Here is an 18,446-nt window from a genome sequence, read left to right on the forward strand (position 1 = left end):
AAAGCTAAGATTTGCTTCACACGTAATCAGGTTTACAGGTTCAAAAAGTTGAAAATAAATTCCTTGATAGTTGAGACAAAGTATGTTATAGCCAACACTAGCTCTATGAAGTAAAGACACAATGGAATGAAATATCAGGCTCTCACTTTCCCCTTTATACACAAGAAAGTAAAAGTAAAAGGGATGAGAATGTATAGTGACAGACCAAAATCTGAAAGTGGGACAGACATTCCCCTTGCCATGCTAATGAGCTCCCGGTTTGGATGGGAACTTCTAGCTTGTTGTAGCCCCTGATGTTTAACTAACTGGAGAGTAATGGCAAGAATTGTAAGACACTGGAGGGTTGGCCCTGCTTTTATTGCAAGCAGTACTGTGGACCAGTTGTGTTTTATCTTTGGTTGTCACCTATAAGCTTTTCTCTCTGTAAGTAATCCATGCAGTGGAGAATAACTTTCAGGGCTACAATACAATTCAACTTCTTGGGAGTAAGCCCTTTGAAACAAGTGGGACTTCTATGTATCTTCAGTATACACTGATCAAGATGCATGGAATGCACCATTACCCTCAATTGTTGATATTAGTCTACATAAGGAGAGGCCTGCCAGATTAGACCAATGTCGCATCTAGTCCGGCGTCCTGTTCTCACAGTGGCCAACCAGGTACTTGTATGAAACCCTCAAGTTTCTGTGTGGAAATGGTTTTCTTCTTTCACGTTCTGGATTTGTTCTAGATATTTACTCATGCTTTTATTCAAATCCATTCTGTGGAGAGGCATCTTTGTTTCCTCTTGCAGCAGAATGGAGGAACTGGGAATAACAGTTCTACAGATCAAGTATCTACCATGATAGGCACCATTAAGAACACAAAATATTGTATTTCCAGGCTTATAAGCACAAGAAGGGGTCATATGAAGCACTGTCACCAGGGATGGTTCCACTAAAATTATGTAGGTGATGGGGAGGAAGGTGGACATGCCTTTAACTTGTCAGCAAAGAGATTGCATACCTGGTCATTTAAGCAACTGGTATGTCAGAAGAATTACTGGAAGCAATGAAAGTTTATAACTCTTTAATTCTATGCATTTTCCCATCAGTACTAGAGTTTTGTCACTCTGCTTCTCTTTTTCCAGAGTACGATCACAACAACAAACAAGATTACACCCACTAACGGCAGTGCCACCAAGCATATCAGGGCCAGATCTCCACTGGAGCTCATGTCTGTGGAAAAGAAAAGAGGCTTGCACTTATTTGGCAAGATTTATGTACAACTTAATAAAAAAAGGAATCTTAAGTGGTTTCCATAAAGTGGTATAGATAATTTAAAAATAGCAATTAAAACTCTAAAAACAGTAAACATAATAAAAGCAGTAGATTTTTAAAACATACATGATAAAATTACAAGTTCTGAGTAAGCTTGCTCAAACAAAAACATTTTTAGCAGACATCATAAGCAGTACAATGAAGGGTCTGCCCAATATCAATAGGCAATAAGCACTAGAGAACAGAACATAGGAAGCTGCCATACACAAAGACCGACCATTGGTCCATCCAACTCCGTATTGTCTACATTGACTGGCTGCAATTCTCCAGGGTTTCAGGCAGGGATGCTCTCCCAACCCTACCTGGAGCTAGGTCCTTCCCCAGCAAGTACTGCTACATGAAAAAATGTCATGCCAAGAGCAGAATGAACACTATGTGGCACTTGTAAGGGTGATAGTTACAGATCAAAGCTGGCACATTTGTGGTATGGCAGTCCTTTGCACCTCCTGAAACACTTTTGTGCCATCCATGACTTCCCTAGCCAAGGCCCCATGGTATGTTCTATTGGGACAAAGCTAGTAGAGTATACTCTGAATAAAACCACATCTGTGAGACATAGTTTATTATGTGCATGTTCTCAAGAGCTGCAGTGCTCACGGTAGGGTGCTCACCTGAGCTGCTGTTGCTGCAGCTTGTCAGGAGAAAGCAGCATGGTGACAGCAAATGGTGTGAGTGCACTTTGTTCTTGCCCCGTGCCCCACTGATAAGCCATGGTGACACTAGTGATGGGAGGGCAGATAAATGCCACGTGCCCTGCTGAGCAGTACTCCTCACGAGCTAAAAAGTTGTGATATTGTTAGGAGGACATTGGTAGTCAAGTTTATGACTTGTGACACCCCCCTCCCCCCAAGTTTTAGTTGGCTGCTTCAGGCATAAATCCATACAGAGTTTGTATCTTACAAAGGACTATATATAAGATGACTGAAATTTAGTGTTGATGGCGAAACTATGTTAATACCTGTTCAAAAATATACAGCATTTCCATCATTTCAACTCACTCATTGGTCCCAACCACTGGTGCCAACCACCAATTACCTTTCTTCCATTTGGCTTGTTTATCATGAGTCTGGCTGCTTTCTTGAAAGATCACACCTCCATAAGTGCTTACTAGGTCCAAGGATTCTGTCCCATTGCCTGTCTTCAAAAACCGACGACTTCCTAAAAAGGGAGTTGGGGAAAGAAACCAGGTATAAAGAAACCAGTAGGCCACCTTGTGCCATATACAATTTTGAAGGTAAGGAAAAGGAGCACAGCATTGATCATATTGTTAGAGCTGGAAGCTTGTAGGAGGGCTATGCCCTAGAAACCCATTTATACACCCAATGACTAGAGACAGATACAACCCTTTACGGGGGAAAAAGGATTTGCATTCTGAATGCTTTACCCCAGTAAAGAACCATAGCCAGACCCCTACACATCAGGACTGAAGTTTTATTGGGGGGGGGGTTGCTGAGCCCCAGCATCACATATCAGCAGGCCAGCACTGCTAAGTGGGAAGAGATGGATCTTCATTTGAGGTTAGGAGTCAGAGCACCTGGTTGTTCGAGTGTCCTTGTATATGGGCTGTTAGAATTGGTGGTATGTGCCAGCAGCCTAGTTTCAAGGTTTGTGAAGAGAGGCAATGTGCTGTTAAAAATAGCACATAAGAGCCACTTGAACAGGGAGTGTGTTTATCAGGTACCTATTCATTCATACTTTGTCTCTAGTTGCAGCTCATCAGCTCTTAGTGCTCTGCATTTATGCCCCCAATTCCAAGTTCAGTACCAAGATCTACTTTTTGTTTACTAGTCATGGGCAGTAAGTGCCATTTGTGCATGCTGGAAATACTGGTAGCAGCCTATCTGGATTCAAATAAGCCTTTTACGGTACGACAGCAAAGCCATTTGGACTTACTTGCAGCCACTGGCATTTGACACGTGTTCCTGCAGGGCTGCAGGTGAGAGGGGTGGCAAACAGACAGACTGCAGAAGAGGTACACCTAGGAAAGACATTGCATTAGATAAGCTTGCTAGCAGAGGAGTCAACCCAAGTCGTCCAAGATATTTTAACAAAATCCTCATGGTCGTTGACGTAAACATTTACAAAGTACATTATCTCCTTACAGTTAAAGCATAATTCTAAATATGCATTAATGGGAGTGGGAGGGGAACCTCTGGCCCACGGACCTAATCTTTAAGCTTGCCAAGCCTCCTAGTTTTGCCCCACTGCCATTCCCACCTGCCACTCACCTGACAAGTGAGGGACATGTAAAACATGCTGCAAAGGAACATTAAGAGTGTTCTCCTGACAGTTCCTTTGCCAGCATGGCTTGCATTCAAGTAGAATTAAATTTAGCACCATTCCAATTTGGCACCTAATGCAAGCCATGCTGCCTAGGGTCAGATCCACTCAGGGACTCTTGACTGCAGCTTACAGGGGGGTCAGATACCTACCCAGAGCAAGATGGCTTGCATTTTGAGATAAATTTAAACAGCTGAATTCAGCATTCATCCTACTTCTGCTCATGTGCCACAGAGCACCTGACTGAAGCTCATGGACCACTTAAGGTCTGCAGACCACAATTTCGGAGCCCTTACTCGAGCTCAGCTGCAGTAGGAATTCTGTCTCTTACCAATCCATCCAGCACCATGTAATTGGCAGAGTCCACAAATGTAAATGTAGCAATGGTGAAACGCTGGTAATGGTCTGGAAACTGCAGCTGAGACGTGGCAGGCCCCATAGGAACCATCTGGGTTCTGTAGTTATCGCCTTCAAATGGGCATCTAGGGAAAAGAGGCATTGCCATTTGAGCAGAGACCAGTAGGTGGCAATCCATAGAGAGAAACCAGCAGAATTCCTCCTTCCTACTTAACTCACCCATCTATCAGAATTGGCCACTGCAGCTTCTCAAGGGGGTTAGGGGTTGGAGTAGCCCAGCATTCATGCAGAACCAGAACCAAGGACGGGTCCATTCTCTGCAGGACACGAACCTCCACATACACAGGGTCTCTCAGTATCTTCACCACAGGATAGTCTGCATCCACGTAGTAGGAGCTGTAACTGTAGTCTGGGTACAAGAGGCAAAGCGAAAGTTAGCACCTATATGGGACTTCAGAGGGAGCACCGTTGGAACCAGAAGCTTTGGAAGCACACCTACCTGTAGCAATACGCAGTTCAAACCGGAGAGGCCCCATCTGGATAACCGGAGCAGGTGTGGGAGGAAAGAAGACTTCAACCTGAACTGGCAAGAAGTCAGTAGCATTGTAGATGCAGCGAGTATTGAGGCTGCATATGGAAGACAGGACAGCGGAATGATGCATAGTCTTGCCATGTTCAGTAGCCTTGTCACATACCTGAAGTTCTCAAAAGATTCTTACATTTTCCTCGCCAGTTAGGCATTACATCTTTTTTGATGTATATATCCCTGTTAACACCCCTTTCAAACAATACTGGATGTGACTTAAGTTACTGTCTTCCAAAAGCACTGTTGATTGAAACCACACTTTTAAAAAACCACAATTTTCCTCCACATGTCTCATTTTTGAAGCAAGATTACTCACTTGGGCACCTGGAATGATTCTGCTTATGCACCTGAAAAGTAGTTTGCAACTAACAGCTGTTACCCTACGGGAAAATCCAAATTACAGTCGTACCTTGGAACCCAAACGTCCGACGCAGCTTCCGATTGGCTACAGGAGCTTCCTGCAGCCAACTGGAAACTGTGCCTTGGTTTCCAAACATTTTGGAAGTCGAACGGACTTCAAGAACAGATACCACTGTACTTCAGAAGACTGCTATTCAAGCTTAGCAGTACTAGGAACAGTAGGCCTGCCCTGATTAGGACCAGCATGATGCCTCTTAGACATAGTATAGAGAGCAACCACCACCTCAGTAATGCGTGGGAAAGATCAACTTACATGAAGGTGCTGTCCCGGGTAATAAAACCATCTGGCCCCCTTAAGATTTCAACGCCTGAAACCAACTGGTTTTCATATATCAGTCTGCCACCAGTCATCTAGAAAGGAACAGCAGCACATGTATAATTCTTTTTATCAAGCTTCAAGGTCCAGATGAAGGGACACTCACCTAAGATGCATCCTCACCTGAATCGTCGTACCACACTGTGTGAGAGGGAAGTGGAAGACCAAGAAAGACTCCGTTTTCCTGACAGGGTCACATCCTCCTTGGGCATAGGACAGTTTGACACTGTCAAGGACGATGGGGTAGTCCAACATATCCCTGGAGACAACCAGAATGAAGTGGCCATCTCGAAGGCATTGGACAGTGACTGCAAAGCACAAACACAACACAAGAGTCACAAGCTGGAATTTGCCATCTTTTGCAGAACCTGAAACTCTTACGTTTCAAAAGAAATATGAGCTTTCTGTCTTCTCCTTGCACAAATCTGGGGCAGGCTCTATTTGGATTGAGGGGAGGACTTCATTTTTCAGCTGCCCTAAAATGTCAGGAGACAAGTTCTCTATTTGCTGCTAAGTCACACAATTCCTATTAGGAAATGCTCACAGGCCTTGGTTTCTCCATATGAATCAATATACAATTGACACTGCCAGTAGAGGAAGAATGGGTTTCCCGGGACAGAGAGAGCCCTAACCGTGACAGCTCTAGATACTGTGAACCTGCAGCATGAGCCCAGGTTCACAGGTTGCACTATAGCCATATTAAGCTGTCCACTGAATTGCAACATCACATTTCTCCAGACGATGGACATGCAATGGTACACAATTTGTTTTCAGAATTTTATACCTTCAGACATCGCTTTATACACCAGCTTGTTAAAGTTATACACACAGCAGTGTTACAATTGTACCATTGCCCACTGAAAACTTTAAAAAAAAATTGGTCCTTCGAGGAAAAAAACAAAACCAGCAGGTACAGGAGACAAGAAAGGGGAAAGAACAATAAAAATATTCTTCAAATCCCTTCCCTCAGGATATGGTTTCCACATCCTGCCATGCCTATGTGTGGAAGGTACTGTTTTATGTTTTTCTGAGATGGACGATGGTTTTCTGTGTTTGGGAGGCAAGAGGAGGGGTAGAATCTGGAATTTGGAGGCAACTCTCCCTCTGTCTATCTGGCTGTTTTTGGCCCTGGTGAGATGCTCCTCAGAGGGTTGGTGGTTCTCTGGTGGGGTAACCACACACAATTTTTGAAAATGTGGTTTTGGCAAAATGGGTAAAAAACCCCACATGCTGTTCAATTAAAAAAACAAAAAACAAACAAACAAACAAAAAACAACCTCACACGTTTTGGCCACTGTGAAACATGCTTAAATGTTTGGTAGAGGTCTGTTGTTGCACAATTTCACAGACAAAATATTTCTTTATAAAATATCTGCATGCATGCCCCAAATGACCTGAGATTTCTAGAGCTTCCAGAGAATGAATGAATCTTTATCTGCATCAGCCACCAGCCATAGCAATAAAACACACAATATGATATACAAAGAGAGCAGGAAGCAGAAACAGAGGGAACCCCACCCCACAGCACAAATGAATCCCTTCAAGCAGAGTTTAGAACCCTGAAGAGCCTGGAACGGGAAGGTAACTCAAAGTTACCCCAGATAGCATGGTATAGAAGCTGTTTCTACCCCACTTAATAAGGACCAATTTAGATGTTCTTATTGTGCAGTCACGATGATTTACACTCATGATGCTACCGGAGCAGTCACATGCAGCCCAGCTTTCAATACTATTTGTGCCAAACATAAATGTGGGGGGGGGGGAGTCATACTGCTTCATTTGCAATCATTGCATGCCCTGTAAATTCCTGTTGAAATCCCGGGTCTCTCTTCATACCATAAATGTTATGAGTTTTGTTGTTGCTTCATAGGCCCCTTCAGACAGCAATAATGTGGTAGCATCAGGGAAGCACCACAAAGCAACATGAAACCATCACTAGTGCACTATTATTGTGTCAAGAACATGGTACAAAATACACCCGTAATAAAACACCAGCCTGGAGGAGCCTTTGAGCAGTACTATACAGTGGTACCTCTGGATGCGAATGGGATCCGTTCCGGAGCCCCATTCGCATCCAGAAGCGAGCGCAACCCGCGTCCGCGGGTGCACGGGTCGCTGCTTCCGCGCATGTGCGTGACGTCATTTTGACAGCATGTGCGAGTGGCGAAGCCTGGAAGTAACACACTCCGTTACTTTCGGGTCACTGCAGCACACAACCCGAAAATACTTATCCCGAAGCTACTTCAACCCGAGGTATGACTGTATAGTATCCTGGTTCGTGCTGCTTTGAACTGTGCTGGATACATATTCATCCTGCTAGCCTCTGGATTCTCAGCAGTAGCCAGCACAGGACAGAATCCCAGTGTGGCTTTTAGTGTCAGGTGTATTGAACTCAGCATGGCTGGGAGTTCATCTGTAGGAGTTTTTAAACCATGATACTGGGGGGGGAGTAGTTAGAGTGCTTTGCTCCTCCCCCCAGCCAACCTGCTGTGCTACCTGGAGCTACGCCATGATTTCGCTTAGCATGACATCTAAATGCAGGCTCATGGTTTCTCTTGATCTAGAGAAGACACAAGCTGTAGCCAAGGTTTGTTCCTGGCTTGCTGCCTGTGGGTTGGGGCAAACCATGAGCTCTGGTTCAGATGCAATGCTAAGCCAAAAGCCATGATTTAGTAGCAGCAGAACAACTGGGGAAGGAGTGAATTGGCTGCATTTTTTTTTTTTTTTTTACTGTGAACAACCGCTTATACATCCATGCTTAGCCATGGTTTGGTTTAGCATTATGTGCAAACTGGTTTAGCATTATGTGCAAACTGGGCTATTATTTCCTTAGTACAAGCAATAAGTCCCCTTGGTAAATGAATCATTACCATGGTTCCCAGCCTAATTTACCACCAGCACGCCAGACAATTAGAAGGAAACTAAAAGAAACAAAGCATTTTGCCCTTTACCTGTGTTGCCATAGTAACATGGAGTAGTTTGATCCCTCTCATCATAACAGCATCCAGTCTGGTAACATTCAGCTTGTCCTAGTGAACCTGCACAGGGAATCTTTCCAGATGAAACCTGGCACTGCTCCTGGGTTAGAGGAGAACCTGGGAGGGCAAGAAAAGAGCTACAGCGTTATCTGGAGCATGATAAAGTATGCCCTATTAGGACTGGCTTACATGCCATGTTAAGCCAGATTTTAAAATAAGCAATAGCTTGATGTGAATAAGTAGTGGGTCAGTCCCCGCAATGAACAAGTGGGAAGCCAAGAATAATTTTTGGTGTGTCCAATGAATCATTAAAGGAAGTAGAATGCTCTTTTTAAAGGAACTAAAGGTCTCTCCTAGAATCTTATCAGATATTCAGAGGCAGAAATAGATCACATTCTTCATATACTTGAATCCATGCTTCATCCGTGCCATGTGGTATAAATATAATACAGTTTCCCTGACACTCCATATGCAGAATTAGTATGCAACACTAAATCAAGAAAGTCAATGATCAATCAAGTCTGAACTTTATGCAGAACAACTATTACTGTATTCACACAATACCCATCAGTATTATTTACTTAGTTCAGAATACTTCTGCTTTACTTAACAGCACAGATCACAGAGTTGTACTTAATGATAACATCGAAAAATGATCACATACCTATACTGTAGAGGCCAGAAGGGTGCATTAGGCCAGGATAGAGAGGAGGCACTGGTTGCACAAGCCCAGGCTGTGGCTGAGGCAGCGGGCGCACTTGGCCGGGCTGAGGCTGAGGTTGAGGCAGCGGGCGCACTTGGCTGGGCTGAGGCAGAGGCAGCGGGTGAACTAGGCCAGGCTGAGGCTGAGGCAGTGGGCGCACTTGGCCGGGCTGAGGCTGAGGCTGAGGCTGTGGGCGCACTAGGCCGGGCTGAGGCTGAGGCAGTGGGCGCACTTGGCCAGGCTGAGGCTGAGGCTGAGGCAGTGGGCGCACTTGGCCGGGCTGAGGCTGAGGTTGAGGCAGCGGGCGCACTAGGCCAGGCTGAGGCTGAGGCTGAGGCAGCGGGCGCACTAGGCCGGGCTGAGGCTGAGGCTGAGGCAGTGGGCGCACTTGGCCGGGCTGAGGCTGAGGCTGAGGCTGTGGGCGCACTAGGCCGGGCTGAGGCTGAGGCAGTGGGCGCACTTGGCCAGGCTGAGGCTGAGGCTGAGGCAGTGGGCGCACTTGGCCGGGCTGAGGCTGAGGTTGAGGCAGCGGGCGCACTAGGCCAGGCTGAGGCTGAGGCTGAGGCAGCGGGCGCACTAGGCCGGGCTGAGGCTGAGGCTGAGGCAGTGGGCGCACTTGGCCGGGCTGAGGCTGAGGCTGAGGCTGTGGGCGCACTAGGCCGGGCTGAGGCTGAGGCAGTGGGCGCACTTGGCCAGGCTGAGGCTGAGGCTGAGGCAGTGGGCGCACTTGGCCGGGCTGAGGCTGAGGTTGAGGCAGCGGGCGCACTAGGCCAGGCTGAGGCTGAGGCAGCGGGCGCACTAGGCCGGGCTGAGGCTGAGGTTGAGGCAGTGGGCGCACTTGGCCGGGCTGAGGCAGAGGCAGCGGCTGAACTAGGCCAGGCTGAGGCTGAGGCAGCGGGAGCACTTGGCCGGGCTGAGGCTGAGGCTGAGGCAGTGGGCGCACTTGGCCGGGCTGAGGCTGAGGCAGGGGGTGCACTTGGCCGGGCTGAGGCTGAGGCAGTGGGCGCACTTGGCCGGGCTGAGGCTGAGGTTGAGGCAGCGGGCGCACTAGGCCAGGCTGAGGCTGAGGCAGGGGGTGCACTTGGCCGGGCTGAGGCTGAGGCTGAGGCAGTGGGCGCACTTGGCTGGGCTGAGGCTGAGGCTGAGGCAGCGGGCGCACTAGGCCAGGCTGAGGCTGAGGCAGGGGGTGCACTTGGCCGGGCTGAGGCTGAGGCAGTGGGCGCACTTGGCCAGGCTGAGGCTGAGGCTGAGGCAGTGGGCGCACTTGGCCGGGCTGAGGCTGAGGTTGAGGCAGCGGGCGCACTAGGCCAGGCTGAGGCTGAGGCAGGGGGTGCACTTGGCCGGGCTGAGGCTGAGGCTGAGGCAGTGGGCGCACTTGGCCGGGCTGAGGCTGAGGCTGTGGGTGCACTTGGCCAGGCTGAGGCTGAGGCTGTGGGTGCACTTGGCCAGGCTGAGGCTGAGGTTGAGGCTGTGGGTGCACTATGCCAGGCTGGGGCTCTGGGCGTATTAGGCCAGGCACTGGACGCTCTTGACCAGGCTGAGGCTGGGGCTGGGGCTGAGGCCACGGGTGCACTATGCCAGGCTGGGGCTCTGGGCGTATTAGGCCAGGCACTGGACGCTCTCGGTCAGGCTGAGGCTGAGGCAACGGGCGCACTTGGCCAGGCTGAGGCAGTGGGCGCACTTGACCAGGCTGAGGCTGTGGCCATGGGCGCACTTGGCCAGGCTGAGGCTGAGGCTGTACTTTGCCAGGTTGAGGCTGGGGCCATGGGTGCACTTGGCCAGGCTGCGGCTGAGGCTGAGGTTGAGGCAGCGGGCGCACTAGGCCGGGCTGAGGCTGAGGCAGCGGGCGCACTAGGCCGGGCTGAGGCTGAGGCAGCGGGAGCACTTGGCCGGGCTGAGGCTGAGGTTGAGGAAGCGGGCGCACTAGGCCGGGCTGAGGCTGAGGCAGCGGGCGCACTAGGCCGGGCTGAGGCTGAGGCAGCGGGCGCACTAGGCCGGGCTGAGGCTGAGGTTGAGGCAGCGGGCGCACTTGGCCGGGCTGAGGCTGAGGCAGCGGGCGCACTAGGCCGGGCTGAGGCTGAGGTTGAGGAAGCGGGCGCACTAGGCCGGGCTGAGGCTGAGGTTGAGGCAGCGGGTGCACTTGGCTGGGCTGAGGCTGAGGCAGCGGGTGCACCTGGCCGGGCTGAGGCTGAGGCAGTGGGCGCACTTGGCCAGGCTGAGGCAACGGGCGCACTTCACCAGGCTGAGGCTGTGGCCATGGGTGCACTTGGCCGGGCTGAGGCTGAGGCAGCGGGCGCACTTGGCCGGGCTGAGGCTGAGGCAGCGGGCGCACTTGGCTGGGCTGAGGCTGAGGCAGCGGGCGCACTTGGCTGGGCTGAGGCTGAGGCAGTGGGAGCACTTGGCCAGGCTGAGGCAACGGGCGCACTTCACCAGGCTGAGGCTGTGGCCATGGGTGCACTTGGCCAGGCTGCGGCTGAGGCAGCGGAAGCACTTGGCCGGGCTGAGGCTGAGGCAGTGGGAGCACTTGGCCGGGCTGAGGCTGAGGCAGTGGGTGCACTTGGCCGGGCTGAGGCTGAGGCAGTGGGTGCACTTGGCCAGGCTGAGGCTGAGGCAGCGGGCGCACTTGGCCGGGCTGAGGCTGAGGCTGAGGCAGTGGGAGCACTTGGCCGGGCTGAGGCTGAGGCAGCGGGCGCACTTGGCCGGGCTGAGGCAGAGGCAGCGGGTGAGCTAGGCCAGGCTGAGGCTGAGGCAGCGGGAGCACTTGGCCGGGCTGAGGCTGAGGCAGTGGGAGCACTTGGCCGGGCTGAGGCTGAGGCAGTGGGTGCACTTGGCCGGGCTGAGGCTGAGGCAGCGGGTGCACTAGGCCGGGCTGAGGCTGAGGCTGAGGCAGCGGGCGCACGAGGCCGGGCTGAGGCTGAGGCAGCGGGCGCACTAGGCCGGGCTGAGGCTGAGGCAGCGGGCGCACTTGGCCGGGCTGAGGTTGAGGCAGCGGGTGCACCTGGCCGGGCTGAGGCAGCGGGTGCACTTGGCCAGGCTGCGGCTGAGGCAGCGGGTGCACTTGGCCCTGCTGAGTCCACGGGTGCACTATGCCAGGCTGGGGCTGTGGTCGTACTATGCCAGGCTGGGGCTCTGGGCGTATTACGCCAGGCACTGGATGCTCTTGGCCAGGCTGAGGCTGGGGCTGGGGCTGAGGCCACGGGTGCACTATGCCAGGCTGGGGCTCTGGGCGTATCAGGCCAGGCACTGGATGCTCTAAACCAGGCTGGGGCTTAGGCTGGGGCTGCGGGCGCAACTGGCCAGGCTGAGGTTGAGGCTGTGGGCGCACTATGCCAGGCTGGGGCTCTGGGCGTATTAGGCCAGGCACTGGACGCTCTCGGTCAGGCTGGGGCTGAGGTTGTGGGCGCACTTGGCTGGGCCAAGGCTGAGGCAGCGGGAACTCTAGGCCAGGCTGGGAATGAGGCAGAGGGCGCACCACGCCAGGCTGGGGCTGAGGCACATGACGCATGTTGTCCTCTGGGACATATTCTTGTGGCTTGGGGCATATTATGTTGACATCATGGGAGACAACAACTCTTCTGTTGCTTGTTAGTTCTTCTATCCGGACTTTCAAGTTATTGCTGTTATCCTGCAAGATATATTGAACCAGAATGTTATAGAGTAGTTGCAAGTTTCTGTCACATTGATGAGTCAGGATGGATATAGAATACTGAGGTTTTAGAGTCAAATACCAATGTATCTGTTACAAGGCATTATCATAGTCTTGCTATGACATATGAATCTTGTTCTGATAATAAATTTAAATTTATTTGGCCGAATACCGACCAAGCTAGTGGACTGGATTGCTAGGTACCAGGTGAGATGCATCCTCCCAAAACATCTAAAAGCTCATCTTAAATGTCTATACAACAGAGCTAATTTTCCTGACAGAGGATTTCTGCTGCAGTAGTTGGCCAAGATCGTGGGTAGGATACAACTAAGCGGTGTGCATGGCATGAGGTCCACTTACTCAACAGGACTTTCCCTGCTCTCCTTCCCCTCGTGGACCTTGTTCCCCTTGGGCTTCACTGAGTTCTACACCCTGGTTTTAGGCTGTTCAGTTCTCTACTGCACATGTTGCTATACTTTGGAAGACAATTCTACCCTTTCTTATACTTGGACTTTCTGCATAGCCAGCTATTTGCAAAATCACTAAAGCAAAAATCAGAAGTGACTAGGGAACCTGGTGAACCTGTGCCTCTCAAATGTTGCTAGGTTCCAGAGGTAGCTATAAATGTAAAAACTAAACCCAGCCAGCATGTCTGATGGAAATTGGAAGTCGGGTAACAGGCTTCCTACCCCCAAGTTAGGCCTATTACCTGCCTTACAACAAGGTTTCCTGAAATTATGTAATTAGAAGAGTGGGCGACTCAAATCCTTGCACAGTCAAGAAGTTCATGGGCTGACCCTGGGCCAATCACTCCCTCTCAACCTAAAGTACCTTACAGGACTGTTGGAAGAACAGAAGGAGCTGGGAAGATCAGCAGCCCCTTTCACATGTGCATCACATGTGATGGGGACTCATACAGAACAAGGCTACTTCTCTGTCTTTGGAGTCCATCTGCCCAAGCCGAACATCTGCAAGCAAAAGCTTACATTGCTCTTTTCCCGAGTCCTAGAACCCTAAAGAACCTTTTAATGAGGGTGAAAGAGGAGAGCGCAAAATATGGTCTGAAGCTCAACATCAAAAAAACGAAGATCATGGCCACTGGGCCCATCACCTCCTGGCGCATAAAAGGGGAAGAAATGGAGGCAGTGAGAGATTTTACTTTCTTGGGCTCCAGGATCACTGCAGATGGTGACAGCAGTCACGAAATTAAAAGACGCCTGCTTCTTGAGAGAAAGGCAATGGCAAACCTAGACAGCATCTTAAAAAGCAGAGACATCACCTTGCCAACAAAGGTCCGTATAGTTAAAGCCATGGTTTTCCCAGTAGTGATGTATGGAAGTGAGAGCTGGACCATCAAGAAGGCTGATCGCCGAAGAATTGATGCTTTTGAACTATGGTGCTGGAGGAGACTCTTGAGAGTCCCATGGACTGCAAGAAGATCAAACCTATCCATTCTTAAGGAAATCAGCCCTGAGTGCTCACTGGAAGGACAGATCATGAAGCTGTCCACCTCATGAGAAGAAAAGAGAAGAGAAGAGAAGAGAAGAGAAGAGAAGAGAAGAGAAGAGAAGAGAAGAGAAGACTCCCTGGAAAAGACCCTGATGTTGGGAAAGATGGAGGGCACAAGGAGAAGGGGACAACAGAGGACGAGATGGTTGGACAGTGTTCTCGAAGCTACAAACATGAGTCTGACCAAACTGCAGGAGGCAGTGGAAGACAGGAGTGCCTGGCGTGCTCTGGTCCATGGGGTCACGAAGAGTTGGACACGACTAAATGACTAAACAACAACAGAACCCTAAACATGCTCTCAGAAGGGCTGCTTATACAATTCCCCTGAGGTCTTAAGGGCACAATCCAGATGTCCATATAAAATTATATTGTGTTATTCAGAATGACAATGTTGGCCATGCAGTATAGGGTTTCCAGGGAAGCCTGCAACACAAAATCCAGAAGAGCCTCACCTTATTTAGTACGTGACAGCCACCGTAGCCAGCAGAGAAAGCAATAGCCCCATTAGATGTGATCCAGTGGCGGCAGATTGAGCAATTTGAAACTTCAAAGGCTATCCCAAACTCATCTGTTGATGAGAGGTTAATGCATTAGCCACCTAGAGATGCAACAGCTCAAGAAAACTTATTTGCATTGGTTGAGACTTCTAAAGTTCTTCAGATGTGTGTCCCTTATTATCAGTTAGTGCCTGAACCACATAGAAAGAGTGTGAACTTTTCACTTGCTTTGAAATCCAATAATAAGGCCAATTCAAGAGCTATGCCTCCAACAACAGGTGCTAGACCAGGCACCCCCAAACTCAGCCCTCCAGCTGTTTTGGGACTGCAACTCCCATCATCCCTAGCTAACAGAACCAGTGGTCAGGGATGATGGGAACTGTAGTTCCCAAACATCTGGATGGCAGGTTTGGGGATGCCTGTGCTAGACCAACATGCTCATTACTGCTGCAATTATTTCAGTGAGTATTCCCCATAGGACCAAGGAAAAACATTTTGCAATAGTCAGTTAATATGCCTGTTAACTTGAGAGGGGGCTCTGCTGGAATCCATATGTGCCAACAATTGTAGGCTTAATCAGATGCCAGACTAAAGCCACATTCACACCATACATTTAAAGCAGAATCATACTGCTTCCCATCCTCCAAAGAAGACTAGGAACTGTAATTAAGTGTGCTGAGAGTTGTTTGGAGACCCTTCCAGAGCTACAGTTCACAGAGTAGTTGATCAATCCCTCTTCACAGAGAACTCTGGAAATTTTAACTCTGAGGGGACTAGGGGGTACCTTAACAACTCTACATGCCCTTAAACTACAGCTCCCAGGATTCTTTGGGGGAAGAAGCCATGGCTGTTTAAAGTGGCATGCTGTTTCTTTAAATGGGGAGTGCAGATAGAGCCTAAATTATACTGTGAAGTCTCCTAATTTTTTTAACAAGTAGCACAATTGTCTTAAAACAAGCTTTTTAATAAAACCTAGTTTGGGGAGAATGTTTGCAGTTCTTTGAGTTTCTATTCTCGCCACCACACCCTCCAAGCCTTGGCTCTAACCACACGTACAGGAACTGCAACTCTCCCTGTGGCCTCTCCAGTTTCACAGCTTTGAGCATTTTCTTCAACTAAACTAAGCCTTCTCATTCGAGATATGGATATCCAAAACCATGCAAGAGAAAAGCTGCCATTGCCACAAAGCTGTCGCAGCCTACCACAAAGGAGGTGGCTGGCAAGGAGCATCACTCCCAACACAAGGAGTACGCGGTATTCTGAAGTGCTCCACTGAAGCAACACCGATTTAACTACAGCCGAGCAAGGCAGCTGCTGCTGCATTAAAAAAAAAAAAAAAAAAAGTACTGTGGGATTTAATGGGAGCTAAAGGCCTGCAGCTTCTATAGCTTGCCAGAAATCTTTTTTCTTGGTCATTTAGACGACCAGAATAAGAGGACAACTACATACCTCTGATTCCCTGTGACCTCTCCTTTGAGAGGTTACTGAATCCCCTCTCCCTGGCCAGTACTAACAAAGAACATACAGAGACCTGCTGTTTGGCATCCACCTTCCAAAGAACCATTCTGCCATAGGTAAGCATAAAGCAGGGGTCCTACCACTCCAACCTTTTAAGACCCAGAGACACATTTGAGAAGCCAAGGAACTGTTGTGGGCACCACAAAAAAATGCCCATTTCACAGAGAAAAGACTGGCAACGCTGGAGAAACTCTCCCCAAAATGGAAGACACCTACACACACCTCAAAACAAATCAAACAAAAAGGCAGGCAACCATTCCACCAGTTAGCCCTTCCAAACCCTCACAATTAAAACATAACAAAAATAAATTGAGAGGGGCAGGAGACTTGGCAGACACCAAGGGAGGCACAGTGGGACCCCACTGAGGAGCCCAGATAACGTTTCAATGAGTTCCCTTATATTTCACGCCCCAACAAACACACACACCTGACCCACCCCCCTTCTTTCTAACAGACCAGACTTCTTATTTCTTCAAGAGGAAAGAGAGCCTTCCTTACCCACAACTTTAAAGCGGACATCTCGGCCTGGGCTAGGAAACACAAGCAGCTGCATGCTGTACTCCCCACAGTTGTAATCATATGGGGAGGGTAAGGAGCCCACCCTCCAAACGTCACCTTGACCTTGGCACAGCCCCAGAATCAACAAGATTGCTAACCCCCCCAAATCTCTGAAGCCCCAGTCCATGGCTGCAGCAACCAAAGAAAAACAGAAGCAGAGCCTTGGCAGCCCCTCCCCATAGGAGAAAAGCTGGTAAGGACGCTGGCATTATATAGGGTCAGTGGAGGTGGGCTGGCTGAAGCAAGAACTCATCAGGGAGCAGAGCCTGCACCTGGGGAGCCACCCGCAGGGAATTAATAGGGGACCGGGTCAAAAGTGCAAAACCCGGCCAAAAGAGAAAACGCCTCTGCTGTCCCAATAGTAATCTCTCTTCCACTTGCTATGAATAGACACGAGGCAGCAGAAATCGAGAAAGATATGTTCTTCCACTTTTTTGGGTCCCATTTGTACCCCCTCTTTATCCAAAAAAGCTCCCAGACCAGCCTTCATACAATCAAAACAAGACAGTCCCTACACGCCAGCTTGCAAGCCCCACCCCCTCCAAAAAAACTCCCCAAAAGAAAACACGACATGCAAAGAGGAGGAGACAAGGATGGTTCAAGTCCTGTGAACACTTATGTACTTGGGACTCAATCGATCTCACTGAATTTAATGGGTCCTCTATCAAGAGTTCCCAGGTGATAGCTGCCCTTTCCTAATTTTCCATCCACCTGATTGCCCTTCTGTTTTTATCTTTTGCCCCTTGTTCTTCCTTCACCTCTATCCTTATGCTTCACTCTTCTTTTTGCGATTTCATCCTTGCCCTTCCTGGCAGGACTCTTGTGTCTTTAAGGGATGTGGGAATGGCGAAGCAGGAGCTTTACCTATACCCCCCCCAACCCCCCCCCCCACATTGGTTAAAGCTTCTTCTGTTGCACCCCTTACTGTTACACAGCAGATAAAGACAATGGAACCCTGATGGGAAAATAGGTTTGCCAAACCAATTTTATTCTGAGATTCCCCACCATTTTACACTTCTCCACAGAATGTGGTTTATAATAGGTTTTGGAGTGAAGCTTGGTTCTTTCCCTTGAACACGCACTGCTTGAATCCAAAAGGAAGTACTGTCATCAAATGTGCTGAGTCTGCTGTGTTTTCTGATTGTTTGAGATGTCCTCCTTTCATTCATTCATTCATGTTCTAGTGTGAGTTTCCATTAACCGATAGTCCTTGTTTTGCCTTTGGGAACATTCCTGGAGCCAGTGATGTGCCTCTGCTATGGAAGTGGCACTGCAGAAGGCAGGGATGTTGTCTGGTCCTTAAAACACTTAGGACAGAGTCTCACAACACAAATCTGAACAATATTGGCATATACTAATTTATATGTACAGATGCAGATTTAGACTGGTTTTCAGAGCCTCTCTATAACCAACATAATTTTTTTAAGTTTTAATAAAAATGTGTGTGTTTGTGTGAGAAATGTGAAGCCCCCTGAACTGCTCCCTAACAATACCCTGGCATTAATTAAACTCTTTTAATTATTCACATTTTCATAGAATTGTAGAGTTGGAAGGGACCCTGAGGGTCATCTAGCCCAACCCCCTGCAGTGCAGGAATCTCGGCTAAAGCATCCATGGCAGATGGCCTCCAACTTCTGCTTTAAAACCTCTCTACCAGTCTTGTCCTTTAAAGGCAATGCCAATGCATACTTAGACAAAATACAGTGGTACCTCGGGTTACATACGCTTCAGGTTACAGACTCTGCTAACCCAGAAATAA

The 18,446-nt window shown here is 49.2% G+C and overlaps 1 protein-coding gene across 1 annotated transcript; it reads right to left on the reverse strand.

Annotated features, from left to right (window-relative positions):
* Positions 1-1,051: 1,051 nt before the first annotated feature.
* On the reverse strand, positions 1,052-17,808 carry ZP1 (zona pellucida glycoprotein 1). Its single transcript, XM_081843184.1, has 14 exons — positions 16,628-17,808; positions 14,567-14,682; positions 11,820-12,584; positions 10,368-11,465; positions 8,921-9,668; positions 8,230-8,373; positions 5,402-5,586; positions 5,216-5,313; positions 4,456-4,583; positions 4,176-4,365; positions 3,931-4,081; positions 3,213-3,297; positions 2,355-2,477; positions 1,052-1,217 (listed from the first exon to the last, which is right to left on the reverse strand). Exons 1-14 carry the CDS (start codon positions 16,812-16,814, stop codon positions 1,096-1,098), a joined length of 4,140 nt encoding a protein of 1,379 aa, XP_081699310.1. The 5' UTR covers positions 16,815-17,808; the 3' UTR covers positions 1,052-1,095.
* Positions 17,809-18,446: the final 638 nt, after the last annotated feature.

This window comes from Podarcis erhardii, assembly GCF_964252035.2.
Source record: "Podarcis erhardii genome assembly, chromosome: 1".
Lineage (NCBI taxonomy): Eukaryota > Metazoa > Chordata > Lepidosauria > Squamata > Lacertidae > Podarcis > Podarcis erhardii.